Source organism: Fonsecaea nubica, assembly GCF_001646965.1.
Source record: "Fonsecaea nubica strain CBS 269.64 chromosome Unknown Scaff19, whole genome shotgun sequence".
Taxonomy (NCBI): domain Eukaryota; kingdom Fungi; phylum Ascomycota; class Eurotiomycetes; order Chaetothyriales; family Herpotrichiellaceae; genus Fonsecaea; species Fonsecaea nubica.
The window spans coordinates 326,099-353,796 of record NW_019173692.1 but is presented as its reverse complement, the minus strand read 5'-3'; the positions used below and the strand labels follow the sequence as shown (position 1 = coordinate 353,796).

Below are 27,698 nucleotides of genomic sequence, written 5' to 3'. Positions count from 1 at the left end.
ATCTCTCATATACCCTCAGATCATCCATCCAAGCATCAAATTGGTATGTACCGAGTTGAGGCAAGAGGATGTGTTGATGCCAAGAATGAATCCCCGGAAGTGGACTAGCCGCTCAGTTCTTTCCGTCCCACAATATTCGAATCTCATTGGTTCATCGTTACCAAACAGCAAGCATTTTCTCAACCACATTTTCCTCTCTCTTTGAATTCGACAACTTCCAATAATAACGCCTATCCCTCGCGACAATACAGTCAAAGCCCCTGAGGATTCATAAGCTGCTAGCAAATACTGGGAGTCTCTGCAGGTGAACCACGGAGCCGCCACGTTCGCCTACATCCCATTTAATGTGGTATTGAGAAGCTTCAGCGCCAGGCGATCTTGACTTTAGAGGTCGGTTATCTGACAAGCTATCCCCGCGGAGACGGTGCAATGTTCTAGACACTCACACATTATCGGACTCTTATCATAACGCCATGCGAGTAGCAAGGTCGAGAGAGCATTGAAGACGCTAGTTGTACAACGGAAGCTGCTGGTCTGATAAGCAGGATCCACCAAGTTGATCCAATGCGCACATGCTTCAGATAAGCCTCGCCCAACCACGACCTCATGCCTTACGCTTCGAACAGCAGCTCAAGAGACTCGCACCAAGATTGATGCATCTGAGCCTGCCCTTGTTATCGAACGTGGATGCACCACAAGGATAGTACCCAAGGAAAGGCATCATAACATCTCCGCGCAAAACAGGGGGCATTGCATGCCGCAAAAGATCGACAAATATCATTTATCGCGTCCATCAATCTGTGGGGTTGGATTGACAACCTACTTTGTGCATTGGAGTTAGGCATGTCCTTTGCCCACATTCACCAGGAAGGATTTGAGTCAAAGAACAGTCCTCGGAAGCGTTGATGTGGTTTTTACCAAACTCACATTTGACCAGGCGTAAACCATTGCAGACAGGAACACTCCTTGTGATAAACAGCAGAAGCACTTCCGAGGCGAGTTGACAAGGTGGGATGACCCTTGTACTGAGTACGTCCATCTATTTGAACATATTTTGGATTTTGCCAACGCCTCGGAGCTCGTCATCAATTGACCGGAGTCGATTTAACTCCGGTATCAGCAAATATCTGGCCTGGTTCAGAGGCGACTTTTGTGAGCCAGGGCCCCGACTTGCCAAATTGACTCGATCTCTGTGAGCGATCTGCCGCAGATATACTATTTCAGAGTATGTATGGTCTCAAAGTGCATCTGTACCTTGTCCCCGGAGAAAGACCACAAAACGCCATATCAGTTTTCAAAGTACATGAGTGACGTGGGTTCAAGCCACCTCTTTCATAAACATTTTATATTTCCTCAGACTGTTTCCTTCGGACAATATGTGTTCACATCCAGGATTCGGCGTTGAAAAAACGAAGTCAGGACAATCTTGAATCAACCAGATCCTGGGCCGGTCGCCACGATCGCAAGTATGATGGGCATTGACTTCGGCCTACCCTTTCGGGATCCTGAGGTCAACCCCATCACGTACAAGGCGCGTGCTATTCCATTCCTCAATCCCATTAACATGTATGGAAGAGTATTCTTCTTCTCTTGGTTCTCTTTTTTCGTTGCCTTCTTCGCCTGGTACGCCTTCCCTCCTCTGGTAAGCAGCCCGCAAACATCGTCTACATCCAGTGACATTAGCTGACAGGCGATAGTTGCACGATACCATCCAAAAGGATCTCCATTTGACCAAGACCGACGTTGCGAATTCTAACATCATCGCCCTTTCTGCGACTTTGCTCGTCCGAATAATCGCAGGCCCATGCTGCGATCATTTCGGTCCTCGCTGGACGTTCACCGGATGCCTAGCTATTGGCGCGATCCCTACATTCTTGGCTGGAACTGCGTATACCAGGAGCCAGCTTTTTGCTGTTCGTTTCTTTGTTGGCATTCTCGGTGGAAGCTTCGTTCCGTGTCAAGTATGGAGCACTGGCTTTTGTGAGTACTCCATTCCTAGTCGACCGCTCTGGCTGCTTCTACGAAACAGCCATCAAATGCTCCAAGGCAGATCGGAATAAGGGCTAACAAATTGTGCAGTTGACAAGAATGTAGTAGGCACTGCCAACGCCTTCACGGCTGGCCTGGGTAATGCGGGTGGTGGTGTGACCTATTTCTTGATGCCTTCCATCTACGATTCTCTCGTTGGTAATGGCTTGACTCCTCACATAGCATGGCGGGTGACTTTTGTTGCTCCCGGCATTATCATCATGGCCGTTGCTTTCGGTCTGCTTGTGCTCTGCGAGGATACACCAACTGGTAAATGGAGCGAGCGCCACAGTGCTACTGAGTTTCACCTCGCGGCTCATGGTCTTCACGCAACCGTTGTTGAGACACCCAGTGCCAGTATTGCAGACAACCCTGCCTCGGTTTCTTCAGGCTTCGTCGATCCGCCAGCAGGGGAGAAGACATTTTACGATGCTAGTGCCAAGCGGGAAATATCCATATGCGCAGACCACGAAGCTCAAATGACCGAACAGCAAGTGATCGACACAGCTCGTGGTGAGGTTGTTGTGAAGCCTACGCCCAAGGAAGTCGTTAAAGCCATGTTCGCACCTCAGACCCTTGTCCTCGCCCTCTGCTACTTCTGCTCTTTTGGCGGCGAACTGGCAATCAACTCGATCCTTGGAACGTACTATCAGAAAAACTTCAAGCAGCTTGGGCAGACCACATCTGGGCAATGGGCCGCGATGTTCGGCTTGTTAAATGTCGTCTATCGCCCCAGTGGAGGTATCTTTGCGGACCTCCTTTTCAAGCGCTCTCCCAACGTCTGGGTGAAGAAGATCTGGATTCATGCTCTGGGGATCATCACCGGCGTGTTTCTCATTGTAATTGGCACTCTTGATCCCCACGGTACAAAAACAATGTTCGGTCTCATCGCCGGCATGGCTTTCTTCTTGGAAGCGGGCAACGGAGCCAACTTTGCTCTAGTGCCACACGTCAATCCTCACGCAAATGGCGTTGTGTCTGGAATGACCGGCGCCATGGGAAATCTGGGTGGCATCATCTTCGCCATCGTCTTTCGCTATGAAAAGACCGACTATGGAAAGTCGTTCTGGATCATCGGCGTCGTCACCATTGCCATCAACGTCGTGCTCTGCTGGATTCCGCCCGTGTCAGAGAAGCAGATTGGCGGTCGGTAAGGCTATCACTCGAAAAGTGCTGGGGGAAGACGGCGGCCCTGGCAGTCAGTGGGTGCCGGGTATGTATATGCTTAGATACATATACCTCGCGTGACTATCATTTGGCCTTCTGCAGAAAAGCATTGAGTTAAATGAAACATTTTAACGGTTCTTGAGGCCATATATAGGTTGCATGGTTGTTACAGAATTATTTTTTCCTTTCAAAATAGTATCAGCTATCAGATCCGGAGACATAATTCACCTGAATGCTCCTGTTCATTTCATTCTCTATGGATCTCTGATACGGATTCTTGTTCTTCTACGAGTCCAAAGTGTTTCCCAACAGCCGGATCGTGACCAGCCCGAAAGCCGACCCTCGAGACTTGGCAAACTTCATGATCTCGGCCTGATGCTTTGCTGTCGTCACCACTTTTCCCCCTCTCTGGATTCAGCCATCCACTGAGAAACCGATCAGAGGCCCACTATCATGATACATGTTGAAGCAGCGTTGACGGTTGCAAAACGGCGTGGAGAGGCCCGTTTCGTTGGTCAGAGGTTGGCCGGGATGGAGTCGACATCCGCAGCAGAACCACTAGAAGTACATCGATGACATGGTTGAGGTAAGTCATGATGATTTCATGGATATGCAATTGAAATAAACATGCCTGGTGATCCTGAACTTCTGTGCATCTGCAATGCCTCCAGCTTTGAGTGCATGCCGTTTGCTCTCAACATCCCCAATCTCGAAATACCTATCTCCCTCCTCTGCATTAAGGTGCCATTCTGTAATTCAGCCTCAGGTTCGACATATTAGCGCAGCAGCACGACTCAAGATGCCCGAAGCACTAGACCCCAAAGAAGTCCAATCTGGGATCGATCCCTCGGTTGCAAAACAATATGACGATCAGACTCCTAAAGCCGACCAGTGGAAAGAACTCTACGAGCTCATCGACGGCAAACAGACGAGCATGTTAAACACATACCGCGAGGGAGTTGGGCCCGTTGGCCGGTCGATGGCTGTGGCCAAACGCTCCGGGCCGGATATCCTGTACCTCGCAAACAAAAACTCGCAGAAATTCCAAGACCTGGACAAGAACAAGGAGGTGCAGATCACTATCCAAGACAGCAAGACCCAGGACTGGATCTCCATCAGTGGCACCGCGACAACAGCCAGCAACGACGATCCGAGGATCAAGGAGCTCTACAGCTCAACAGTCAGCGCTTGGTTCGGAGACTTGAAGGACGGTGTCCACGACGGGACATGGAAAGATCCGCGCATGAGTCTGATCGAGATCAAGAGCAAGTACATTGTGTATTGGAAGAAGGAAACCTCGAGCCTCGGGTTTTTGAAGGAGGTTGGAACAGCAGCCTTGACTGGGAGTGTGGCTCAAACTGGTGTCCATCGAGAGTTGACAGAGGAAGACATTAAGAAAGAGCGTGTGTGAAGGCGACACGGACACTCTTGTTGGGGTGGGTGGGAACGATCTGTACGATGCTATTGCAGGTAGTTGTCGAGTACGAGGTACTCGAATAAAGTCAACGGAGGGGGGATGCTCGTGTACCAAGTAAAAAATTGATTGAATTTTTTAACTGATACACGTGCTCGGAGGGCTGGCGTATATGAAGTACTCCGAGGCGAGAGAGACCTGGGGCTAGAACAATCTTCAGCGCCTCATGCGCCTCCAGCACCTTCACCGCCCTTATTGTACCATCGAGAAGTGTGTGTGCGTGTGTTCAGGGGGTTGAAAGTGGAATGAGTGAGTGAATGACGCAGCCAGATGCGGCTAGTGAGGCTAGAGGTCTTGACCAATCAGCAGCCTGCAACTCCATGGCGGTGAAAAGCCAAAAAACTGACCCCGTGGCCTCAGCTGCTGTTCATTCTGCCCCTCGACTCTAACGACCAACGACATTGAAACATTGAACATTGACACATCTTCTTGTCACTTGTCTTCTTGTTCAGAGGACTATCATCCCTGCGCTTTCACTCTCAAACTGTTCTCTGTCACCGGCTGAAGATGCTGAGAGTCCCCTCTCGTCAGAAGCCTACTGGGGCCCAGGCTGTTACCAAAGCCGTGATTTTGGTAAGATCAGCGAATTCGAGTTGACAGAAGAAACTCGACTGAACGTAAACAGGTTGGGGGTCCTTCGCGAGGAACACGTTTCCGACCACTGAGTCTTGATGTCCCAAAGGTAGGTCCTGGTTCAGTCTGAGACTCAACTGTGAATTGACGAAATCACCTGTAGCCTCTCTTCGATGTTGCGGGCCACCCAATCATCTGGCACTGTCTGAAGGCTGTCTCCAAAGTCCCAGATATCAAAGAGGTCATTCTCATTGGTTACTACGAAGAAAATGTCTTTCGTGACTTCATCAAAGACTCGTCGAGAGAATTCCCTCAGTTCAAGATTCAGTATCTGCGCGAGTACCAGGCCCTCGGCACTGCTGGTGGTCTGTACCACTTCCGTGATGCTATCTTGAAGGGCAAGCCCGACAGATTCTTTGTGCTGAATTCGGATGTCTGCTGCTCCTTTCCCCTCGAGGCCATGTTGAAACTCTTCGAGGAGAAGGACGCTGAGGCGGTCATTCTTGGCACTCGGATCAGCAACGACGCCGCCACCAATTTTGGCTGCATTGTCTCCGATGCTCACACAAAGCGAGTCCTTCACTACGTTGAAAAGCCAGAGAGCCACATTTCCAACCTGATCAACTGTGGTGTATACCTCTTCGCTACCGATGCCATCTTCCCTTCCATCAAGAGTGCCATCAAGCGTAAGACCGAACGCCCCCGGATGATCTCATACCCTTCCTCAGAGAACCTCGACTCGTCCTTCATGGCCGACCCCGATGAAGATGGAGAGAAAAACGAGGTCATGCGTCTTGAGCAGGACATTCTACCTGATCTGGCAGACAGCAACCGCTTTTTCGTCCATGAAACCAAGGATTTCTGGCGTCAGATCAAGACGGCTGGTTCTGCAGTCCCCGCCAACGCCCTATACCTGCAGAAAGCTTTCCAGTCTCAGTCAGAAGAGATTGCTACCCCATCCGCGACCATCGTACCTCCAGTCTTCATCCACCCCACCGCCCAGGTGGATCCCACGGCGAAGTTGGGACCAAATGTATCCATTGGTCCCAAGGCCATCATTGGCGCAGGCGCACGTGTCAAAGAGGCCATTGTCCTCGACGAGGCCGAAATCAAGCACGATGCCTGTGTTCTCTATGCAATCATTGGATGGAACAGTCGTGTCGGAGCTTGGGCAAGAGTGGAGGGCACGGCCACGCCAGTCACCAACCACAGCACCACCATCATCAAGAACGGGGTTAAAGTCCAGAGCATCACTATTCTTGGCAAGGAATGTGGTGTGGGAGATGAAGTCCGGGTTCAAAACTGCATCTGCCTGCCATACAAGGAATTGAAGCGTGATGTTGCCAACGAAGTCATCATGTAGTCCCGTTTCGCATTCGATCAGGCAGGACATTCAGGACGAATAGAGGACAGTGCAGAAGCGGGTGTTTTTTTGCGGGAGGAGCAGGCCATAGAGAAAAGAACCAGATTGTGTATTAGGAATGCTCCAACAGGCCAAAGGGCGTTATGATAGCATGATGGGTTTCAAACGTGGAGTAATGTACGAGTGGTTCAGGCATTTGATCTCCTCCCGCATGATTGGTTCTCATTCTCCTGTCACGCAATCCGCCTGAAGCTGAGGTAATAGAAGCCGTCACGGCCGGTGGGTGGCCGGTCAAACCAAATCAGGCGTACCCAAAGGTTATATAAACATTCTCGACGTCTGCCCTCCTCTCTGCTTGTTCTCCTCTCGTCTCCTACAGCGTCTGCAAGTATGGACAGCAGAGTCGTTCGCGAGCAATGTGGGTCTGGGCAGCAAGGCAGCCTGTGAGCCTGAACTACTTCGTCAGCACCTACTACTGTGTACGGTAGGTAGGTAAGGCTTCTTTGCCTGTGGAACGCGATGTAAGTGGCACCCGATAGGGTTAGGGCAACACGCGATTGTCAAAACATCCATCAGAACGGGACAGATATTAATGGCCGTCTATCCGTCCCATTTCACGTACCTGAGACGGTCTCGTTGCCAGAAACCAAACGAACAAGGTGGCAAGTTCTGAGCCTTGGCGGATGAATGTTGGTCCGACTTTCCCCTCGGAAGGATACAAATACCCGAGAAGGGAAGCTCCCGTCCGTTTTTGACTGTTGCCTCGTTGACAGGAACAAGCTGGCATCTTTTCCAAGACCTCTGAGCCGTTCTTTACAAGGTTGAAACCCCATTGATTGAATCGACTTTCCTGGCACAGTTTTGACTGCGACGCGTTGAAAGAACAACAGGGCAAAGCAAAAATGGTGGCCACTCTCACTGTTCCCGACCGATACGGGTGAGTTCAAAGAGCTTCCCTCAGCCTTTTTTTGCGGGTTTCGGGGGGGCAAGCTGACAGGACCTCTCCTCGCAAAAGCTATGTCGTCCTCATCGCTCTAGGGGCGATCCCAGTCCTCTGCTACGCCCAAGGCATGGCGGTGACCTTCCTGCGCAAGCCGGCTGGCGTGCCTTACCCAAACGCCTACGCGTCGGCAGAGAAGGTCAAAGAGAGCCAGGCCGCGTACAAATTTAACTGCGCACAGAGAGCGCATGCCAATTTGCTCGAGAACATGCCCCAGACAATCGCCTACATGTTGTTTGCGGGCTTGGAGTATCCCACGGCCACGGCCGCATTGGGGGCTGCCTGGCTGGCGTTTCGGATCGTCTACGCGGTCGGCTATGTCAAGGGCACGAAGAAGGATGGCAAGGGCAGGTTGTCCGGAAGTCTCTTTTGGTTGATGCAAGGTGGACTCTGGAGTTTGTGTGTGTCTACAGCATTGAAGTTGCTTTGAGGTAGACTCGTTGGTAATTGGGGAGGGTTGATCATTGGAGAGGTTCGGGATGAGACTGATGATCAGGACTGTATTATAGAAAGTGCGAGACAAGTCGTGCGTGTCTTTCCAGCGCTGAAGCTGGCTGCGTCTTCCTGGGAGAGGAGCTGCAGAGCTCAATGCATTGATGATGGCTTAAAGTGCGTCTCTCTTTCTTCCCACCTACTAGGAGCTCCTGGAACAAACAAGTATACTAGAAGTCCTGTACATACTGGTACTACAAACTCACAATCTTGACTGTTTGTGGGTCAAGTGCTTGCGAGACGAACCTAGGTAAGAGTCACGGATTACGCGGTACTCGTAGGAGGGATTCGCGTATTATTATTACTATTATTGTCCCTCTTTTGCTCTCTCGTGCCCCTCGTCATCATCAACGGTACGAGTCATTAAGGCACACGACCCCACACTAAGTGAGTCATTTTTCAGCATGTTTTATTTGTGACACTTTAATCCAGGATTTCAATTGCGCTCGTCTCGACAGGTATAAATCCCCAACCACTGCCCTCCCTCAAAACCTCGTTGAACTCTTCATCATGGCAGACGCAACCGAGTCTGTTACCCAAGACACTGCCAACCTGCACCTCGATGAAGTCACCGGGGAGAGAGTCTCCAAGTCCGAGTTGAAGAAGAGACAGAAGCAAAGACAACTAGAAGAGAAGAAGAAGGAAAAGGCCGCCGCTGCCCCGCTCCAAGTGGAAAAGAAAGCCATGAAGGCAGAACTCGACGAGAGCAATCTCAACCCGAACCAGTACTTTGAAATCAGGAGTGGTCGCATCAACCGGCTGCGGGAGACCAAGGACCCCAACCCGTACCCTCACAAGTTCCTGGTCAACACGGACCTGGGCAAGTTTGTCGAGGAATATGCCTCCCTCAAGCCCGGCGAGCAGAAGAAAGAGGTGGAGATACGTGTCGCGGGGAGAGTCTACGTCAAGCGATCCGCAGGGGCCAAGCTGGTCTTCTACGACATCAGGAGCGGCGGCACCAAGGTCCAGATAATGTGTCAGGCGCAAGAAGCTGCCGGAGACGTCTCCTTCGAGGCCCAGCACGAGCACCTGAGGAGAGGGGACATCATCGGCGTCATCGGGTACCCCGGACGGACCTCGCCCAAGAACCGTCCCAACGAGGGCGAACTCTCCGTGTTTGCTCGTCAAGTCATCCTCCTCACACCCTGCCTGCACCAGATCCCCTCGGAACATTTCGGTCTCCAGGATGTCGAAACCCGCTTCCGCCAGCGCTACCTCGATCTCATCATGAACGAGAAGTCGCGCAACATCCTTCTCACCCGTGCCAAGATCGTCTCCTACGTCCGGCGCTACTTCGACTCCAATGGGTTTGTCGAAGTGGAAACGCCCATGATGAACTCCATTGCTGGTGGTGCCACGGCCAAGCCGTTCAAGACACACATCAACGAGTACCAAACCGACATGTTTATGCGTATCGCACCCGAGCTGTACCTCAAAATGCTGGTCGTGGGAGGTATCGACCGAGTATATGAGCTGGGAAAGCAATTCCGCAATGAAGGCGCCGACCTGACGCACAACCCGGAGTTTACCACGTGCGAATTCTACGAGGCGTATGCCGACGTCTACGATGTGATGGACCGCACCGAGGAACTCGTCTCGGGGCTCGTCAAGGAAGTCACTGGAGGCCACCAAACGACCTTCCACACACAGAATGGAGAGGTCTACGAAGTCAACTGGTCCCGGCCGTGGAAGCGCATCGACATGATCCCGGCCCTCGAGGAAGCCACGGGCGAAAAGTTCCCGCCGGGCGACCAACTCCACACGGCCGAGACCAACGAATTCCTCAAGCGCGTGCTCAAGAAGTGCAACGTGACGTGCCCGCCCCCCGAGACCAATGCGCGCATGCTCGACAAGCTGGTCGGCGAGTTCATCGAGGAGAAGTGCATCGACCCGACCTTCATCATGGGCCACCCGCAGATCATGTCGCCGCTGGCCAAGTACCACCGCTCGTCGCCGGGCATCTGCGAGCGCTTCGAGGCGTTTGTGTGCAAGAAGGAGATTGTCAACGCGTACACCGAGTTGAATGACCCGTTCGAGCAGCGGCTGCGCTTCGAGGAGCAGGCCCGCCAAAAGGCCCAGGGCGACGACGAGGCCCAGATGATCGACGAGAACTTTTGCACCTCGCTCGAGTTCGGCCTCCCGCCCACCGGCGGCTGGGGCATGGGCATCGACAGGCTCGTCATGTTCCTCACCGACAACTACACCATCCGCGAGGTCCTGGCCTTCCCTTTTATGAGGGAGGAGAAGACCCCCGCCGGTGGCAAGGAGACTGCGGCGGTCCACGAGGTCGTCGCGACCAGACCGGCCCCTTAGCTTGAATCTGTTGGGATGTTTTTGCTGCCGGTGGTGCCGGTGGTGCTGATGCTGGTGCCGGTACTGGCGCTGTTGCTAAGAAGTCGTGTTTGACGAGCTCATGAGACCCCCTCCCCCTTTGGTTCCCCGCCTCCTCACTGGATTTTTCCATCTTGAACTGTGTCGGAGGGGCGGCTGGTGTATGTACGCGTTGATGGCGATGCTCATGAACGCAACGCAAATCAAGAGATACACAATACTTGCTATACTTACATGCATGCACGAGAAGAAGACAAAGACAAAGACAAAGAGCAGCCGAAGAAAAGAAAAGAAGATAGAAAACCCGCGCGCGCATACAAAGTATGTGTGTATGTATGTAGAAGAATGTTCGTCCTTCTTCCTTTACTTGACGAGACGAAGAATGATAAAGTTTTTGTGGTGTCCCGATACCATCAATCTGCAGTCCCGGTTCAGGGCCAGACAAACGGACAGACAGACAGTGGCTGAGACTACCTACCCACAGTAGTATGCATGTATGTACATATCGATGAGCATCGCTCGTGCTTTGGGACCCATTAATTAATTAGGACGCTCCTCCTCCGCTCACTTGGTGACTCACTAGTGATATGACTGCAAGTCACCCGGTTAGGAGGAGACTTTATCAGAGCTAGCATTGCATTACCATATCCTCTTGGCCACCATCTCGTACCGTCTGACTTTATCTAAGCTCTCGACCCCGGTCCCCTTTTCCTTGGTCTTCTTGTCCTTTTCCTCCCTCTCGCGCAGCGCCTTGAGCCCCGCCGGATCGTCCTCGTAGATCCACCGGCGTTTATCGTCGTCGACTTCGACGACGCCCCAACCCCCGACGCGCCGGCCGCCGTCGACGTGGTAGATCGGGTTCTTCTCACGCAGCTTCATCGACCGGTAGCGGGACCGCGCAAAGGCGAGGAGGAGCATGCCCAACACGAGCTTGCAGGCCAGGAGGATCAGGAAGAACAGGAGGAATAACAGTATGGTGGTCATGTGTGTGACGACGCTGGAGCTGGTGATGGCCGCGGGAATGGCTCTGATAATGTCGTCGACGGTTTTGGAAATCGCCGTACTCGTGGTCATGGGCATGTTCGAGCGGGCCGCAGAGTAATGCTCGTGGATGCTGGCCAGGCTTGTTGACGAGCTTGGCGAGCTTGACGGAACCCATGCGGCCATGAACATCTGGTATGTCTGCACTGTGGCTCGAATCAAGAGACAGCTTAAAGGGATGACCGGCAAGCCCAACCGCTTGGTCAGGTTCTGGTCGCCGAAAGCGTTTGTGTAATAGTCCTTGGCCAAAACATCCAGAAATCGGTCGTATATGGCAGGACGGGTGTTGTTAAACTTGTTGATATAAGCATGTTTGAGCCAGTCTACCAACATCTCAGACCCTAGAACGGCCAAAAAAGGACCGAGCACCTGACTGACAGCTGGAGCGTACGATGTTATCGTATTGATTGCAGCTGGTAACAGAGTGAACGACTTTGGAAGGATCGAGCTCACCGATTTCGGCGGAAGAGCGCTGGTGAAGGGAAGGCTGCTATTCGTAGTCAGTGGAGGCGCCGCTGCCACCGCACTCGATGCTCTGACAAAAGCGTTTAATCCTGCGCTTAATCCTCCCGTCTCCACGATGTTGCGCGAAGCAATAATGACCAGCATGTGCCAAAGCTGAAAGCGTTCAACGACATCGGCACAAGTCAGTTGAAAAAGGTTCTCCTTCTCAAATTTCTTGAAGACGGTGGATTTGATTTCCACAAACTGATTTGACAACAACAATGTGATGAGAGCGTTCGAGTATGAGTTGACAGCCACGTTGAGCGTGATGACTTGATAGAACAGAGCTGTAGAGTGAAGGACTGTGTAAACGAGTGCCAGCACGAACAACCAGAATGGCCGTAGAACTTTGCTATGGCCATCTGGCTTGCGTTCGAGGGCCTCCTTGGAGAACAAACATTCGAGAACATCTTGCCCTATGGCGGAGAACAGCCGATCGCAGACTTCCAGGAGGTTGTAGATGACATATAGCTTGATGGCCGCCTGACCACGAATCCAATGGTACATCCGGCTGGCATCAAGCCTGAGAAGAATAAGGCATGTGCAAATGATCAGCAGGCCCTTGAGCATGTCCGCTTTGTCATCAGGGAGCAACGCCGATGGCACCGACTTTGTCCTCTGATGCTGCTTCCCTTGCCTGCGATTGTGTGCTGCAATAGAATGAGCAGCTTTGCCTTCGCCCGCATCAGAACCTGAGGCTTTACGCGAAGAGGTCGGAACAAGACTGCTCCTTCGTCTTCTCCACATTCTTCCAGTCCCGTTGTACACAAAACTGGCGACAAAGTGCACTTCACTCATGAAGTTAATGCACCAAGATTTGACTAGAATGTAGAACGATTTGAGGAGTCTGAGTGGAAGGATCGTGAACGTATAGAGCCATGAATCGAGACACGCAAGGGTACCGAACCATAGGACGCTCTCGAGGTACATAGGAAGCAGCAAGAAGTTCATAAGTCTCTCGACCTTGACTCGTGAAGACTCGTATGGAAAGTCGCTGTTGGCAGACCTGTGGATATACAGTTGGGAGGGACGCTGTGAGGATAATTCGAGCTGGAGATAGGTTGGAATTGACAAAGGTGGTAATGGAATTGATGCCGGCATTGGGGACGCAAGAGGTCGCCCGGAAGACGAATGTCTTCTCCCGGTGGTTCCATCAATTTTTCCCCCAGTTTCGGGAATCTTAAGAGTTGGCCGTGAGCCGATTCTATCGTGCCGTTGAGGAGACAGAGGGCTCTTGAGGGCACTGGGAGTGGATAGAGCCCTTTGTGGGGGATTGGGTCTGAGTGAAGGACTGCCTGTAGATTGCAGTAGTTGGTTGCTGGTCTCGATGGTGAGGTTACGACTTCGTCTAATCTCGGACATTTCAGATTGCCTAGATGTGCCACTTGCTGCCTTCGGAGTGGAAATAAAGACATCATCATTAGGAGACTCAAGAGCTTTGTCGGCTGCGGGTAGGGCTGTGTAAGGGTTCATCTCATCGGTCGAGACAAGTGCCATTATTTGTGAATCGTCAGGACGAACGGGAAGAGAGTCCAGCGTGGTCGTTAGGTTGTGCATTTCATCTGGCAGCGGTTTGTATCCCCTTAGTCCATTTTGTTCGACCTCGATTTTATTTGGGCCTTCCGCAGCATGTCCCGGCACCGATTGGTCTGCTTTTGTAGGGGGAGCAAGCGAACAATCCTGGTCTGTTGCCGAACCATTTGGTATCGTTTTTATGGATGTAGCCACTCCCACGACATGGTCGTGATCCCCGTCCAAGATCCCTTCTGTAGTATTCTCAACTCCATTCTGCGTCACGAGACCGTTACTCCGACCCTCATCCGATTGTAGTAGTGTATTGTCCACCTCGGATGAATGGTTGCCCTGCGTCGGCGGCATCCCATTCTGGACATTCGTTCGATCTGTTGGGGAATGAACCGGCGATAGGGTGTCATGAACGTTAGGAGGTGTAAGTGGTTCTCGCCCGGCGAAATGATAGTGGTCACTATTCACCACGGCTGTAATCGTTGGCCCTTCCATGATGAACAGGGGAGGGAGACGTGACGGATACAAAGCCGGCCATGCTGCTGTGCCCTTGAAAAGAAAGGTGACGAATAGTCTAGGCTGGTCGTAAGCCCGGTGAGTTCAATGTCTTAAGTTGCCATCACGACGTCTCGATGGTAGTCGGTGTGAGTCGAGAAACACCCAATTCAGTGCTCCTACGGAAAGGAAGACGTCGCCAAATAATACTTGCACTTTTAAGTCCGTGGTATTTCCGAGACAACAACCACACGTGGCTTGTGGTTTGTGGTTTGTGGTTTGTGGTGTGTGGTTTGTGGCTGGCGGCTTGCGGCTGGCGGATCGTGGCGGCGTGGCTGCGTGGCTCCTGCACAGCGGCACAACCGTCCAGGTGACGCTGTTGATGATCATCTTTAAAACCCGCTGTTTCTTGCAACATCTGTAACAACTTGCCAACTTTTGCAATCTGCTGCAATCATCACTATTCCCGAAGAAGAGTGACAGTGCTCAATCCTACATTACACCTTCAGAGGCTGGTGGAGCATTCAGCGGGCTTGGGGATCGCAGCTGCTGGTGTTTCAACCACAACTTCTTTCAGTCAGGGCAGTACGACGTCAGCTCTGGCCATCTTTGCCCTTACTCTCCGAGTCCATGTGCAAGATGATTCTTGCTGCACAGTGTTGATTTCCTATAACTTCGTTCGACGACTATGTGCAAAACGCCATACCTGTCTGACGAAGGCTTTGGCAATAGTTCAATCTGATGGATCAAGAACAGTTCAGCGGATGGAGTCCACCACGAGACGACCTGGATGGGCTGATCACAGGGTATGATGTATCTACTACTATACCCGAGGTTGACAGGGCCGCCTGGAGTGAACAGGGCACTGCAGCGTCCCCTTCTCATCCGTCACGCTATCTCGAGCCTTCCTCGCCGGGACCAGTCAGATCACCGCTCCAACAGCCTCCCAATACAAATTTCAGCTCTAGACCACTCCCTCAGCGAAGGATAGCTTCTTCAAGCCAAATACCTAGCCTAGCCTATGGAGATCCGGCCCCGCAAGTCTCCTTCGAGCCTCCTCTTCGATCGATCTTTGTATCGGGACCGCCTACTGCATCAGTCTCTGCGAACACCGCGCTAGCGTCCTTGAGCGCTGCAGTGTCCTCGAGTAATTCAGGCTCACTAGCTGCTCTGACAAGCGCTGGTGGAAGTCGGCGTACTAATATAAAGGCAGGAGACACCACGCCTTCCGCCTCGCCCGCTGGCTCCAGCAATCGACATCCTCTGCTCAATCCCGAGAAAGATGTAGATGACCCCACAACAAGTGCAGTCACCAGCAGTTTCGACTCTGATTCTGTGAACACCTCCACCACCCTTGCACGCTTATTCATAACAAGCGATGGAACGAGTCCTGGTCCCACGTCCAGAGTCCACTCCCACCTCCGAACCGTATCCAGTACCAGCAGAGGTCTCGGTGACACGGCGACACTCACAGGGCATCTCTTCCGTCATGGTTTCGAGGAAGGTCGTCATTCAGACATCACTGTGCATGCTTTTGGTCAGAGTTATAGACTTCACAAACTGCTTCTCGATCGTGTGCCTTACTTTTCGTCGGCATTCTCTGGTTCTTGGGCGGAGAGTACGGCGCGAGAGATGACAATTCCTTGCGAAGATCTCGACCCAAGTATCAGTAGAAACGCTTTTGAGCTTGCACTCAAGAGAATCTATGGTACACAGTTTCCTGTGCAGGAAGAGAAAGAAGCAATTGGGCTCTTCGCTACTGCATGCTGGCTTGATATGGCTGACCTGGTCGAGTCCTGTGTCGACTCGATCCTTCGACAGATGCAGCCAGCTACCCTTCACAATTTGATCAAACTAGTGACCAATAATTACTATGGGAAAGCTGGTGATCGTATCCTGGCTTCCGCGAAGGCAATGCTTTGCAAAGAGGGTTGGGAGATGCCTTACGAGTACTGGGACGAAATCCCCGCTGAAATCATCCGCGAGATCGTTGGCGGGGACCCGTTCTTCGTACCAGGCGAGTGGGAAAGGTGGTACCTCGCCCTAAAGCTATTGAATCGCCGCCTGAAGGCGAAGGCCATCGAAGGAGGGCTGGTGTCTCCGAGTGGTCGATATCTTTATCCCAAACCAACAAGCCTGCGGTTTTTTGCCGTGAGATTTGATGTGCCTTACAGAATAACTGGACACAACCGGTACGTTTCCGAGAAGGACGAGGCCTGGGTCGCCCTGTACACATCGCCCGAAATCGCACCTCTGCTTGTGCTCCTAGACGAAGGAATCCATTATGTTCATCTTCGCTTCGAACAATTACAGCAGATCCGGACGCAGAAAGACATCCTTGGAGTGCCGGTACTGCCGGAGAAGGTCATAAGTGATGCCTTGTGGATGTCAATGGAACTTCGACAGAAGGTCCTCAATGCCCGGGAGACTGACGAGACGCTCGGACTAAGCGAAGTAGCCGAAGACTTTGACGAAGCGGAAGATCATGCTGAACAAGCATCGGACCAGAAAGGAAAGTCCCGAGACGATGGGCCAGCCAGCACAACCGAAGTTCCCGCAGAGATGGAGTCTGGCTCCTGGGATGGTAACGGCAAACCTCGAAAATTCTGGATTCCGACTAACGACGTCTCCTGCGTGATGGGAGGCACTCGCGAAGCCTGTGTAGCTGCTAACTCTACGAGCGTTGCAGAGTGGAGCACGCATGCAGCCAGATTATCAGCTAGCCTCGAGCCCACTGATGTCGCATGGGCCCTCGACTTCACAAGTGGCAATGTAATCGACAGCGGCAGACCTCCATCCAGAGGCTATTCTCCAACATCAACGCCACGTTTCAGCTACTATCCTCCATTTCGATTTTCAGCCGAGTTCCCGAGTCCCCGGACACTGAAAGAGAAGAAACGGGTCTATTCACACACTGTTTGGTATGCGGGAAGCCTGTGGAACCTCTATATCCAACGCGTCAATAACTCGAAGGTCCAGCAGTTGGGCATATACTTGCACAGAGCTAAGGATAAAGATCCGTGCGAAGATCCACTTGCCCTGTGGATATCTTCGACGGTGGACGATCGCATCGGACAGCTGGAGCGGGAGATGCTGCTTCGGAAGACGGAACAGCGAAATCGCAGTTGGCACGTCAATGAGCCAGTTCGAGGGTCAACGGCAGAGCTTGAGGATGCATCAGCCGAGTCGACACAAGAATATGATAGTTCGAATCCACCGATCGTGGAAGGCGAAAGGGTGACATTTCGACGGCGAACGGCAAAGCCGGTCCAAAAGATTTCACAAAACCCTGAAAGTGGGGGCAAGCTGTCCAATGACTCTTCTCCCGCCGACGGCCTGATGTTAGATTCGGATGAGGAGGATGCAGAGTTGTTGCGGACGAACAGGAAATACAATGTTTCTGCTATGCCACCTTACATGGATGGACGTCCGACAATACGAACATACTTTAAAATCTATTCACCGAGCAAGGGCGGGCGGCTTTTGAGCATTTATGAGAGCGCGCCAGACAAGTTCGATGTCAGTAAGAGTTGGGGTTGGAAGAGCAGCCAGATGCAACTCGACGACGGGATTGGCGGATGTGACACGACGAAGTCTAGTAAAGACGGGAAATTGAGGTATATGGTCGTCATTGGCAACATATAAGGCACCTGTTGGCGTTTGCATCTCAAGCATTCAAGTTATATCAAAATCATGATTATGGATTTCGACAAGCAAAGAAGCGTGTTACAAGCTGCGACAGGGAGGGAACGTTAGCACCCACTCAAGTATTCAATACACAAACAATACTACATCGTGAGACGCGGTTCACCTCTCTGTGTGCTGTTCCATTGTTCTCTTCGTTGCAGTGCGTGAGTCCACAGGGATGAATATGACCAAGTGCAAGATGGTCATGAACTGTGCACAGGCCTGGCCGGGCAGCAGTTCATGCCACGGGGCACGGGAGAGAATTTCTCGCCACGGGTCTAGTTGAGGGAGGGCTATCGTCTATGATTGCGCACTTTCCGCTGCGAGTCAACCACATGGAAGATGTATGTCTGTGGAAGCTTCACTCAAGCCAGGCACCTGTGGGAGAGCAGATGCGCCGGAAGCAATCAAGACTGATATGATAGTCTCTACCAAACATCTCCACCTAATCTAATGTCAGTGCTAGAAGAATGACAAAGAGCTAGCCGGTCCAATCCTCCACCATCTCGACTCTACATCGCTGAGACGCCCGTAATGCTGATTTCTCAAGAGTGGAACTTTCCATGACCTGTTGTCGCCCGCGAACTTGTCAGAAGTCGCGCACACTAAACGCCCAAATCAGAGTTCAAGTCCGATCACAAGGCTGACAAAGATATCTGGAGTCTGCCCATGGCCAACAGCCTCAGCAGAATACACAGCGGCAAGGACATTCTGTGAAAAGGACATTGCATCACTGTACAGGTCGAAAAAAAGCACGTCCCACTCGGCTTGGGACATGCTGTGGCCGAGGTTCTTCCCTCGCTTGTCTTTCCAGTTGAAGAGGCCGATATCCACCACCGTTTTGACTACCAGGCCGGTGTCTCCAATGGGGGCGTCAGCCACCATCAAACTGGAGTCTGGAAGATCTTGGAATCGAGAGTAGACCTGTGCGGAGATGCTGCCGATCGCATTGGTCAGAGCATTGTCCAACTGCAACGTGGCGAGAGCGCCAGAGTGAACAGCGCTGTAGAATATCATGCCGATCTGTCCTCCAGCTTGGATGTTGTATGTTTGCCCGATGGTTGTGAGCACCAACCCTGTACCTAGGGTATCAACCGTTGGTGACTCCTGTCCCACGGGCATGGTGTCGGCTAGCTCAAGACAGGGCACATCAGATGAAGTAGATTGGCATTGAAGTACCCTGTTGAAGGTCGGCATAAAGTCTTTGATGGCATCGTCGATGTTGACTGCGACCTGTGAGGAGACGGCCATGGAGTTTCCTGTGGCGAGCACGCCATTTTCCGCCCCGGCCACGCTCAGTGTTTCGCACCCAATATTATCAAACTCTTGACCAGAATCAGAGCCCAGGCCTTTAGCAAGGTTTCCACAGATACTCGAGACAGATCCATCCGGGATCCGATCAAAGGCCAGGTGGAAGTCACCAAATTGTGACCCCGGAGGGTTGGAATGGGAGATGCGCCAGCAGCCGAAACTTCGAGCTCTGCAATCATTCTGCGCGCGGACGAAGAAACTCCCAAGAGATCCCAAGAGGAAAATGGAGTTGAAGACCTGAGAGCCGCGGGATAACATGACTGTTTGTATCGCAGCAGATGAAAAGGTTGATTCCGTGGGAGAGGACTTGTTCGGTGGTGTCAGAAGGCGAGTTGTGCCCCGTGCGTACTGAAAGGTGAGCAGGAATAACTGTCGAGTGACAAGTGGCAGAATCCAATGCTGCACCACAACGTCTTTATACCCATTTCTGCCATCTAGTGCTTATAGAGTCCGACAAAGACAATGCTACATTAGGTCGACTTTGCGGTGAGTTTTCAAGCCTCACTGGAGCCTGGAATACTGTTGAATCATACCATCGACGTCCACAAAATGGAGTCTGGGAGGGCCAAAACTATCCCATCAGCAGTCGGACAGACCCTTTTTGAGTGCTTTTTCGTGCCAGTTTGAAGCATTCAGCTCATGGGGGCGCTTCATGGACCCTAGCCGGGTGAGAGAGCCAATCCCGATACGAGATAACATGCTCGGTGGTATAATAACCAGGCCAGGCGGATACCCCACTGCTGAATATGGAAGTTTTTACACCGAACCTCTACCACTGGTAGGTAGTCGGAGGGTGAGGAGCCAGCTAAGGAAGGCTTACCGAGATCATGCGACCTACCGAGCACTGCGAGCATAATCGGACTTGGTATTCGAGACCATCGATATCGAGGGAGAGTGGACTGGAAGGAGAGTGGTAGGTAGACGAGGGAGAGGGAGGGAGAGGGTGATAGTGAGGTTGAAGTACGAGGTATGACGTGTGGGAATTCCATGACTGAGGATCTCCTTTTGGGCAGGTGCGGAGCGGGCCTTCCACACGTGAGCTGTTATCCGCCAAGAGTTTTGACCCGAGGGGCTGGACGTGGTTCGCGGCTCGACAGGTGTCCCGGCGGAAGTGGATAAGGTCGGTGCGATGAGGGTGTGGAGGGATGGTACACAATATTATGTACCTCGTACTCACCGTACTCACTACAGCGCCATGTGCAAGTACGACATAAAGCGAGGGAGATACTCGGTCTTGACTTAGGGTCGAAGTCGAGTGCCAAGGACCCGGTCAAGCAAATAAAGAGGGGGTTCCGGTGGACTTGGCTCTGCGACCACAGTCAGCGTACATGTTCATTATTCAGCACCCTGGTGTCTCCGTACTGCGCAGCCCACGAAAAAGAGCCTGTTTTCGGAAAAGCTCACACTGATCGGCCACGTCAAGGCTACACAGGAGCATCCTTTAGAGGTCCCCAAGGGTGGGTGAAGTGCTTGATATCCGCCATACTCGTCCTTGGCGGTCTTCTCGTTAATTTCTTCTAGAGCCTGGCGACCCCGTCCGAGAAAAACACGAGAATAGTTGTAAAAGCCTCTAGGTCAACAAGTACGACGTTCTTTTGATGGTGCCATCTGTCCATGTCATTGTGACGCCGGTGCCACTTTACTCAGGCTGTGGACAATGCTGATTGGTAGATTTGGCACTTGATTTCAAAGCTCACTTGAGCCTGTGGAAGAAACTCTCTAGACTTCAGATAGAGTCAAAGAGGCGTAGAGAGAACTCTGAAGTCCCCAGCATCGACATATAAAACCTTGTCGACGCACACGGTTCATCAGTTCTCCTTCTTGCATTCCATCATACCTTCAAGTCTCACACATTCACAACGCCTGTTCAAGACCTGCCATCCCTATCTCATCAACATCCCAACACACTCACCAAGCCAGCATAGAATTTGTCCCCTGTCTCATCATCCCTCGCAATGGATTCTCACGATGCAAAGCCTCTTATTATTAATAAGGGAACCCCGGGAATTTCCTACTTCACACCCGCTCAATCGCCTCCTTCAGGAACAGCCAAGGATCCCCAGTCCGATGGCAGTGCAATCCCAAAGCTCTTCCAACCCCTGACCATTCGTGGAGTTACTTTCCAGAACCGCATTTTCCTCTCGCCAATGTGCCAGTATTCCGCTCAGAATGGCTACCTGACTGACTGGCACTTGACTCACCTTGGTGGCATGATCCAGCGAGGACCTGGCCTCACATTCATCGAAGCAACCTCGGTCACTCCTGAAGGTCGAATCACGCCAGAAGACAGTGGGCTTTGGGAAGATGGTCAAATGGGCCCTTTGAAGAGAATCGTCGAGTTTGCGCATAGTCAGAGTCAAAAGATCGGGATCCAGCTGGGCCACGCAGGCCGCAAGGCCAGCACCGTTGCTCCTTGGCTGAGTCGAGGTGACACTGCCCAGAAGGAAGCTGGCGGCTGGCCTACAGAGACGCTTGCCCCGAGCGCCATTGCCTTCCAGGACACCTACCCCAATCCCAATGCCCTTACGCTGGAGGGAATCGAAAGAATCAAGAATGCGTTCGTGGACGCTGTCAAGAGATCCCTCCAAGTTGGATTTGATGTCATTGAGATCCACGGTGCCCATGGCTATCTCATTCACTCGTTCCTCAGCCCAGTCAGCAACAAGCGAACCGATCAGTATGGCGGATCCTTCGAGAACCGGACGCGTCTGGCTCGAGAACTCGTTGAGGCGACAAGGGCCGTCATTCCCAAGGACATGCCTCTCTTCTTCCGAATCAGCGCCGACGACTGGCTCAAGGGTCAAGATGAATTCCCAGAGAGCTGGACAGTTGAGGACACAGCCAAGCTGGCTCCAATTTTGGCCGAGTTGGGCGTGGATTTTCTTGATACCAGCTCAGGCGGCATCCACCCTGCTCAAAAAATTGTCGGTGGACCGGGATACCAAGCTCCGTTTGCACTTGCAGTGAAGAAAGCAGTGGGAGATTCCCTGCTTGTTGGAACCGTTGGATCCATCACAACGGGCACTTTGGCACAGGAACTTCTAGACCAAGGCCTGGACGCCGCCTTTGTTGGACGGTATTTCCAGAAGAACCCCGGCCTGGTTTGGACTTTCGCAGAGGACCTTGGTGTTGAGATCCACGTTGCAAACCAGATCTCATGGGGCTTCCACGGCAGGGCGGGTGGTAAAGGCAAGCACGAGACCAAAGCAACCCGCTAAAGCAGAATGGCGGTCCCTTGAAGCGAAAGTACCTAGGTGGTGTCTACAGTTGTTCTCAGGGGCGTAGAAGAGAGAAATCTGTCTGTGAGACGGATATTTTTCGTTTAAATATAGAATCCACGTTCATTCCTACCATTTACGAACTCCAGCAGGAACTGCGGAGATTGTTTGTCAACCAGAGCGAGAAAATGATGCAACCCCAACGCTCGAACTACTTGCACCTAAATGAACGGGCACACGGGTTCCTGCATGAGAACGATCGCCCAGGGGAATCGGAGGGCGAATCAGCTGAGTTCACAGGTCAGGGGAGTGTGTTTGGGGTTGCTGGACAGGGGCGTAGGATTGGCAGGAGACTAGCCACATCGGGGGCCCCTAGACGCCTAGCGCAGTTTGATGTTTTGGAGGCCAAGCAGGGCGGGTAAGCAAGGCCCCAGGCTCCGCATTGGCACCCGAGGCTTGCAAGTTGCAACAGCTCCTGTTCCATTAAGCATTTCGGTAGTAGGTCTGCCACACCCTCTCCCCATCTACAACAACTCTTCGTCCTATTCACCGACCCGCCCTTCACTTCAGATTTCCTGATTCAAGCCATTTCTTAGCATTGTCGTATCAAGTCTCTCGTTCAGAATTCACGTCCTCATTTCTCGGCTCTTTTTGTGTCATTATTCTCCTGTTCCGCGCTCGACCCACGTTCGTTCTTTGTGTTATTCCGAGCCTTCCCCCTTGTCTCGTCCTTGCTGTACGCTTTGTCCACCTTGACGGACGACAAGCACCATCAGCAGGCGGTCAATTCTCCCTGACGCCTCTCATAACTTTCGCTCAATCGTGACACGGCTCCCTCCTCGACGGCGGAAGTCAGTCCTGGGATATTGAGTCGAGGTGGTTTCCGTCACTGCTTCGATGAATGGGCGGACTCGACGGCGATGCAATAAACACACTACAAAACAAAGGGTTCAATCTCTGAGGGCAATTGAGCTGGGCTCTTGTTACACCTGCCCTTCGGCTGCACCACGTCTGAGACAGCAACGTACAACAGCCTCAGAAACAGGCATACGATTACTCGTGTTCGGCTGCCCCCTTTCACGAACTATTGATAAGCTGCTGCCAGGTCGCAGCGCTTTGGTCGATCTTTACACAATACACATACCACGTTCGCCATGGGCTGTTGCGGAGGCGAACGAGAAAAGTTCGGGAATCTGAGCGCTGAGCAGAAATGGGACTACATTGTACGCATACCCGACACGGAAGTAGGCTGCATGGACTAACACATCACAGAACCTTGATGATTTCAAATCTTCCTCATGCTGGACTCCTTTTGCCTACGGCTACCTTATTTTGATGCTTATTGTCTCGATATCCGTCTACGCTGTCGATACATTTACCGCTATCAACCTCCTCGCCTTTGACAGATGGGCTGGTCAGATTAAACCCGAGATTCCACTCAACATCTCTCGATGGATATTTGCTGGATGTATCATTCTATCGTTTGTTCTGCTCATCTACCGATGGATACGTGCAGTCAGAGTCATGCGACAAGGCGGAATCGCAAAAAGCTACTTGGACCCTTTGGCCGTCCGAATTCAGTCGATGCGATGGGGAAAAGCAAGAGGTTGGAAGCGTTTCTTGGTCTTTGCCGAGTTGACAAAGAGTCGAAAAGGAGCCGACTACGTTGCCCTGTTTGCATATTTCTCTTTCGAAGCTTGGCTCCGTATCGTCTTTGCAGAAGGACCACGGCAAGTGGTCAACGCCATCACGCTGTATTCAGTGTTGAGGCTCAAGTTGGTCCCAGAGGGCGAGCATGCTCCGTCCGATGGTCACTCTCCGGTTGTCCAATTCTTTGTCAATGTTGGAATTCTGGCCGATTCCAATCACTTGCAAGCCGTTATTCTCTTCGGCATGCTGTGGACCTTGGTCATCTGGGTCATTTCCGTCATTGGTCTGATCATTTCAGTCATTCTCTATCTCGTTTTTCTCTGGCACCACATTCCAACAGAGGATGGGAGTCTAACAGGCTACTGCCGTAACAAGATTAATCGACGGATGGAGAGGGTTGTCAAGATCAAGGTTGACAAAGCACTCAAGAAAGAGAATGCACTGCGGGCTCGAGCAGAAGCCAGGGCGGCGCGCGAAGGAACGGATATAAAGAAACAACCGACCTTGCCAAATATCCTAGGCGCCGATTCGGACTCACTTCCTCCACTGTCACGGCAAACCACAATGACAACCCTCCCAGAATACACCTCGCGCCCGGCCACAAGGAGGGGCAGTGATGATGCCGTTCCAACCCTACCCGATATTGCTCCTCGTCCTCCGATGCCTACTCGTACCGTTACTCATGGTTCGGCAGCGTCGTGGTCAAGCTACACCTCGAACGCTCCATTGATGAGCTCGGCGGCGGACATGGGGTTTGCGGCTGATCGAGTTCAGACTCCAGCGTCCGATACGAACAGTCCATGGTACGGTAGACCAGCACCAAACCGTAGCATATCGAACCTTTCGCAGCCTCCACAACGGTCTATCAGTCCTGCACTTCCACGACCGGGTACAGCACAGAGTGATAGGAATGGTCCTGGCGCGTACCAAATGGATTCTCTCCCACGGCCAGGAACCAGCATGTCTAACAATGGACGTCCCAGATATCCCTTGGAAAATAGCAGCGCTCTTCCCTACCCAGATGATAGAAGCTCAACGCCATCCAGCAAGCCACCAGCGTGGTCGGGACCAACCTTCGACAACCAAATTGACACCTCGGGTCGCCGTACGCCTGGAGGTGCCATTGGACCATCATTCCCTGTTATTCCAGAGGAGAGGGGGCGACAATCACCGTTGCCAGGACCTCAATTCCGATCACACACTCCCAATCAAGGACCTCCAGAAACATTTTTCGCACCAAACGGTGGAGGTCCGATCAGAACTGTGACGCCAACCGGAGGCCCAACATTGCCTCGATTACAGCCTTCAAGCTCTGCCGGTTATATTCCCTACTCGGCGGAGCGATCGATGACCCCAATGTCTTCAATTCCTCCCAGCGCCACCATTCGTAGTGTCACCGAGCCAACTAGGACATACACCCCTTTTACATCACAGCCGAGCTTTCCCAGTGGTGCACGAGAGAGGCCAACTCCACAGAGACAGGGAAGTCAGGGAGTAGATGACATATTGGACCATTATTGAGGGGTTGGCCCTTCTGAGAGTGGAGGCGGCTTCTTTGCTCGCGGTGACGAAACAGTAACGATGATTAATAGCTAGATCCTGTAACACAAAATGGCACATTTTTGCTTGATTAGTTTCTTCTAGGCCTCGCAATGGGGCAGGGGAAGTGGTCTGATGATAGACTCCTCAAGTGACATTGTCAACTTGCACAGGTAATGTGTCTTTCGAAGTCTCCGATTGGTCAATGCTCGATGCTCATTTTGGTCTACTTCAAATATTAATCCAGACTGTCCTATTGTACCGTACAGAGTGCCAGACACTTCCAAAGCATCGCCATGCTGCCTGGGTCTGCTTTCTCAAAGACTCTTCGTGAAGTCGCACCGGGCTTGTCGAAGAGGTTCTTCGAATGCAGCGGTCGCAGTCATGCTGCCCAGCTTAGCAAGCTTCAACCTAAATCCACGTGTACCTCGACGGTACAACCATCGTCAGCGAGGATCAGCCAGACCCGGAACTTGAGCACGCGCTGCGGTGCATCAATACGAAACTACAGTCTCCCACGGGCCAGCTCTCCTCCCTGCAACCTCAAGAATGCGTCTTTTGCAGGTGCAATCGTTCGAGGATTCTCTGAATCTGCGCACACGAGATCCACCGGCACTGCCGACAACGCCACAGACCCAAATGAAAGAAGAAAGGATGAGGACAAGACCGGAAATGAGAGCAAGAGCAGGAATTTTTTCCCAGATACTTCCTCGAACACTGTGGCTTATTGGCTTCTCGGCAGCGCTGCCAGCGTGTTTGGGATCGTGGTGTTTGGAGGATTGACAAGACTCACAGAGTCTGGGTATGTAATACCAACTCCTACAACTCTTGAGGCTTTTGATTAATGGAGTCGTTCCTGTGCGAGGAACCTGCTGATTCGAGTTTCCAAACCAGACTTAGTATCACGGAATGGAAACCCGTCACTGGCTCCCTTCCTCCCATGTCTGAAGCAGACTGGGAGTCGGAATTTGCCAAATATCGTTCGAGTCCGGAGTTTCACATGCTGAATTCACGAATGACGCTGGAAGAATTCAAATCAATCTACTGGATGGAATGGATCCATCGACTCTGGGGTCGATTCATCGGGCTCTCCTTCGTGTTGCCGGCAGCATATTTCGTCGCGCGGAAGAAAGTGTCCCGTTCTATGGCAATGAGATTACTCGGCATAGCAGGTTTAATTGGGTTTCAGGGCTTCCTCGGCTGGTGGATGGTGAAGTCGGGATTGAAAGACGACTTATTCGCACCGGGCTCGCATCCGCGTGTCTCCCAATACAGATTGACCGCACATTTGGGCGCGGCGTTTGTCTGCTACCTGGCAATGCTTTGGAATGGTCTTGACATCCTCCGAACGAACAAAATCCTACGCATGTCCTCCGACGGTGCGAGTGCGACGCTCAAAAGCTTGGGTAACCCGGCGTTGAAACCCTTCAAGCGCTACGTGTCCCTCCTCGCAGGTTTGATCTTCATTACAGCAATGTCCGGAGGCCTGGTCGCAGGTCTTGACGCAGGCTTGATCTACAACGAGTTTCCATACATGGGGCTGGGCCTGACCCCCCCGAAGAGCGAGCTGTGGGACAAGTTCTACTGTCGGGCACCCGACCACAGTGATCTTTGGTGGCGCAACCTGCTCGAAAACCCTAGCTTGGTTCAGCTTGACCACCGGATTCTTGCGACGACCACCTTCACCGCAGTCATGGCGCTATGGGCGTTCTCTCGCTCAGGAGCAATGCAGAAAATCCTACCGAGAGCAGCACAAAAGGGTGTGCATGGCGTTGTTGGCTTTGCGTGCCTGCAGGTCATCCTGGGCATTTCCACGTTATTATACCTAGTTCCAACTGGGCTAGCAAGTGCACATCAGGCAGGGAGTCTGGCATTGTTGACCTGGACAATTGTGTTGGGAAGTCGAGTTTGGTTCCCCACCCAAGCTGCGCGCATTTTGGCTCAGCGAACCCAGGTAAATCTTGCTGGTACCGGTGCTGAAGCGGCGCATAGGACGGCTATGTCGTCGGCAGCAAAGGCAAAGTCTGTGATGCCTGGCACCCCTGCCGCTCTCGCTGCAATTGGTTGCATGCCCATTGTCACAGCCATAGGTCTTGGACTTTCTTCAAAGTCAGAGGCTGATGTTGCGAGGCAGCTTTCCGCTCATATGACTGGGCATCGGGCAGTCTCAGGGGTTGAACAAATGCAGTCTTCGTCGGTGCCGAAGGCCTCATAGCGAAGATCACTGGTGCGGACCTCACAATCTTCACTCTTGACTACCTTTGTTGTATTACTACATTAGATGGTGAATGATCATTCCGC

At 52.2% G+C, this 27,698-nt stretch overlaps 11 protein-coding genes across 11 annotated transcripts; 9 read left to right on the top strand and 2 right to left on the bottom strand.

Annotated features, from left to right (window-relative positions):
* Nucleotides 1–1,468: 1,468 nt before the first annotated feature.
* Nucleotides 1,469–3,182, top strand: AYO20_03936 (hypothetical protein; the record flags this gene model as incomplete). The annotated part of the gene is made up of 3 exons (XM_022642235.1): nucleotides 1,469–1,642; nucleotides 1,698–1,980; nucleotides 2,080–3,182. The coding sequence occupies 3 exons, from the start codon at nucleotides 1,469–1,471 to the stop codon at nucleotides 3,180–3,182; spliced, it is 1,560 nt and encodes a 519-aa protein (XP_022501892.1).
* An 812-nt stretch (nucleotides 3,183–3,994) lies between these two features.
* On the top strand, nucleotides 3,995–4,606 carry AYO20_03935 (hypothetical protein; the record flags this gene model as incomplete). Its single annotated transcript, XM_022642234.1, has 1 exon — nucleotides 3,995–4,606. One exon carries the CDS (start codon nucleotides 3,995–3,997, stop codon nucleotides 4,604–4,606), a length of 612 nt encoding a protein of 203 aa, XP_022501891.1.
* Nucleotides 4,607–5,176: 570 nt separating this feature from the next.
* AYO20_03934 (hypothetical protein) lies at nucleotides 5,177–6,605 on the top strand (the record flags this gene model as incomplete). Its single annotated transcript, XM_022642233.1, has 3 exons — nucleotides 5,177–5,242; nucleotides 5,295–5,351; nucleotides 5,406–6,605. The coding sequence occupies 3 exons, from the start codon at nucleotides 5,177–5,179 to the stop codon at nucleotides 6,603–6,605; spliced, it is 1,323 nt and encodes a 440-aa protein (XP_022501890.1).
* Nucleotides 6,606–7,507: 902 nt separating this feature from the next.
* AYO20_03933 (hypothetical protein) lies at nucleotides 7,508–8,035 on the top strand (the record flags this gene model as incomplete). The annotated part of the gene is made up of 2 exons (XM_022642232.1): nucleotides 7,508–7,542; nucleotides 7,621–8,035. 2 exons carry the CDS (start codon nucleotides 7,508–7,510, stop codon nucleotides 8,033–8,035), a joined length of 450 nt encoding a protein of 149 aa, XP_022501889.1.
* Nucleotides 8,036–8,607: 572 nt separating this feature from the next.
* AYO20_03932 (hypothetical protein) lies at nucleotides 8,608–10,410 on the top strand (the record flags this gene model as incomplete). Its single annotated transcript, XM_022642231.1, has 1 exon — nucleotides 8,608–10,410. One exon carries the CDS (start codon nucleotides 8,608–8,610, stop codon nucleotides 10,408–10,410), a length of 1,803 nt encoding a protein of 600 aa, XP_022501888.1.
* Nucleotides 10,411–11,067: 657 nt separating this feature from the next.
* Nucleotides 11,068–13,992, bottom strand: AYO20_03931 (hypothetical protein; the record flags this gene model as incomplete). The annotated part of the gene is made up of 1 exon (XM_022642230.1): nucleotides 11,068–13,992. The coding sequence occupies one exon, from the start codon at nucleotides 13,990–13,992 to the stop codon at nucleotides 11,068–11,070; it is 2,925 nt and encodes a 974-aa protein (XP_022501887.1).
* Nucleotides 13,993–14,733: 741 nt separating this feature from the next.
* On the top strand, nucleotides 14,734–17,637 carry AYO20_03930 (hypothetical protein; the record flags this gene model as incomplete). The annotated part of the gene is made up of 1 exon (XM_022642229.1): nucleotides 14,734–17,637. One exon carries the CDS (start codon nucleotides 14,734–14,736, stop codon nucleotides 17,635–17,637), a length of 2,904 nt encoding a protein of 967 aa, XP_022501886.1.
* A 660-nt stretch (nucleotides 17,638–18,297) lies between these two features.
* On the bottom strand, nucleotides 18,298–19,248 carry AYO20_03929 (hypothetical protein; the record flags this gene model as incomplete). Its single annotated transcript, XM_022642228.1, has 1 exon — nucleotides 18,298–19,248. The coding sequence occupies one exon, from the start codon at nucleotides 19,246–19,248 to the stop codon at nucleotides 18,298–18,300; it is 951 nt and encodes a 316-aa protein (XP_022501885.1).
* Nucleotides 19,249–20,945: 1,697 nt separating this feature from the next.
* AYO20_03928 (hypothetical protein) lies at nucleotides 20,946–22,208 on the top strand (the record flags this gene model as incomplete). The annotated part of the gene is made up of 1 exon (XM_022642227.1): nucleotides 20,946–22,208. One exon carries the CDS (start codon nucleotides 20,946–20,948, stop codon nucleotides 22,206–22,208), a length of 1,263 nt encoding a protein of 420 aa, XP_022501884.1.
* Nucleotides 22,209–23,362: 1,154 nt separating this feature from the next.
* On the top strand, nucleotides 23,363–25,379 carry AYO20_03927 (hypothetical protein; the record flags this gene model as incomplete). Its single annotated transcript, XM_022642226.1, has 2 exons — nucleotides 23,363–23,431; nucleotides 23,481–25,379. The coding sequence occupies 2 exons, from the start codon at nucleotides 23,363–23,365 to the stop codon at nucleotides 25,377–25,379; spliced, it is 1,968 nt and encodes a 655-aa protein (XP_022501883.1).
* A 958-nt stretch (nucleotides 25,380–26,337) lies between these two features.
* On the top strand, nucleotides 26,338–27,612 carry AYO20_03926 (hypothetical protein; the record flags this gene model as incomplete). The annotated part of the gene is made up of 1 exon (XM_022642225.1): nucleotides 26,338–27,612. The coding sequence occupies one exon, from the start codon at nucleotides 26,338–26,340 to the stop codon at nucleotides 27,610–27,612; it is 1,275 nt and encodes a 424-aa protein (XP_022501882.1).
* Nucleotides 27,613–27,698: the final 86 nt, after the last annotated feature.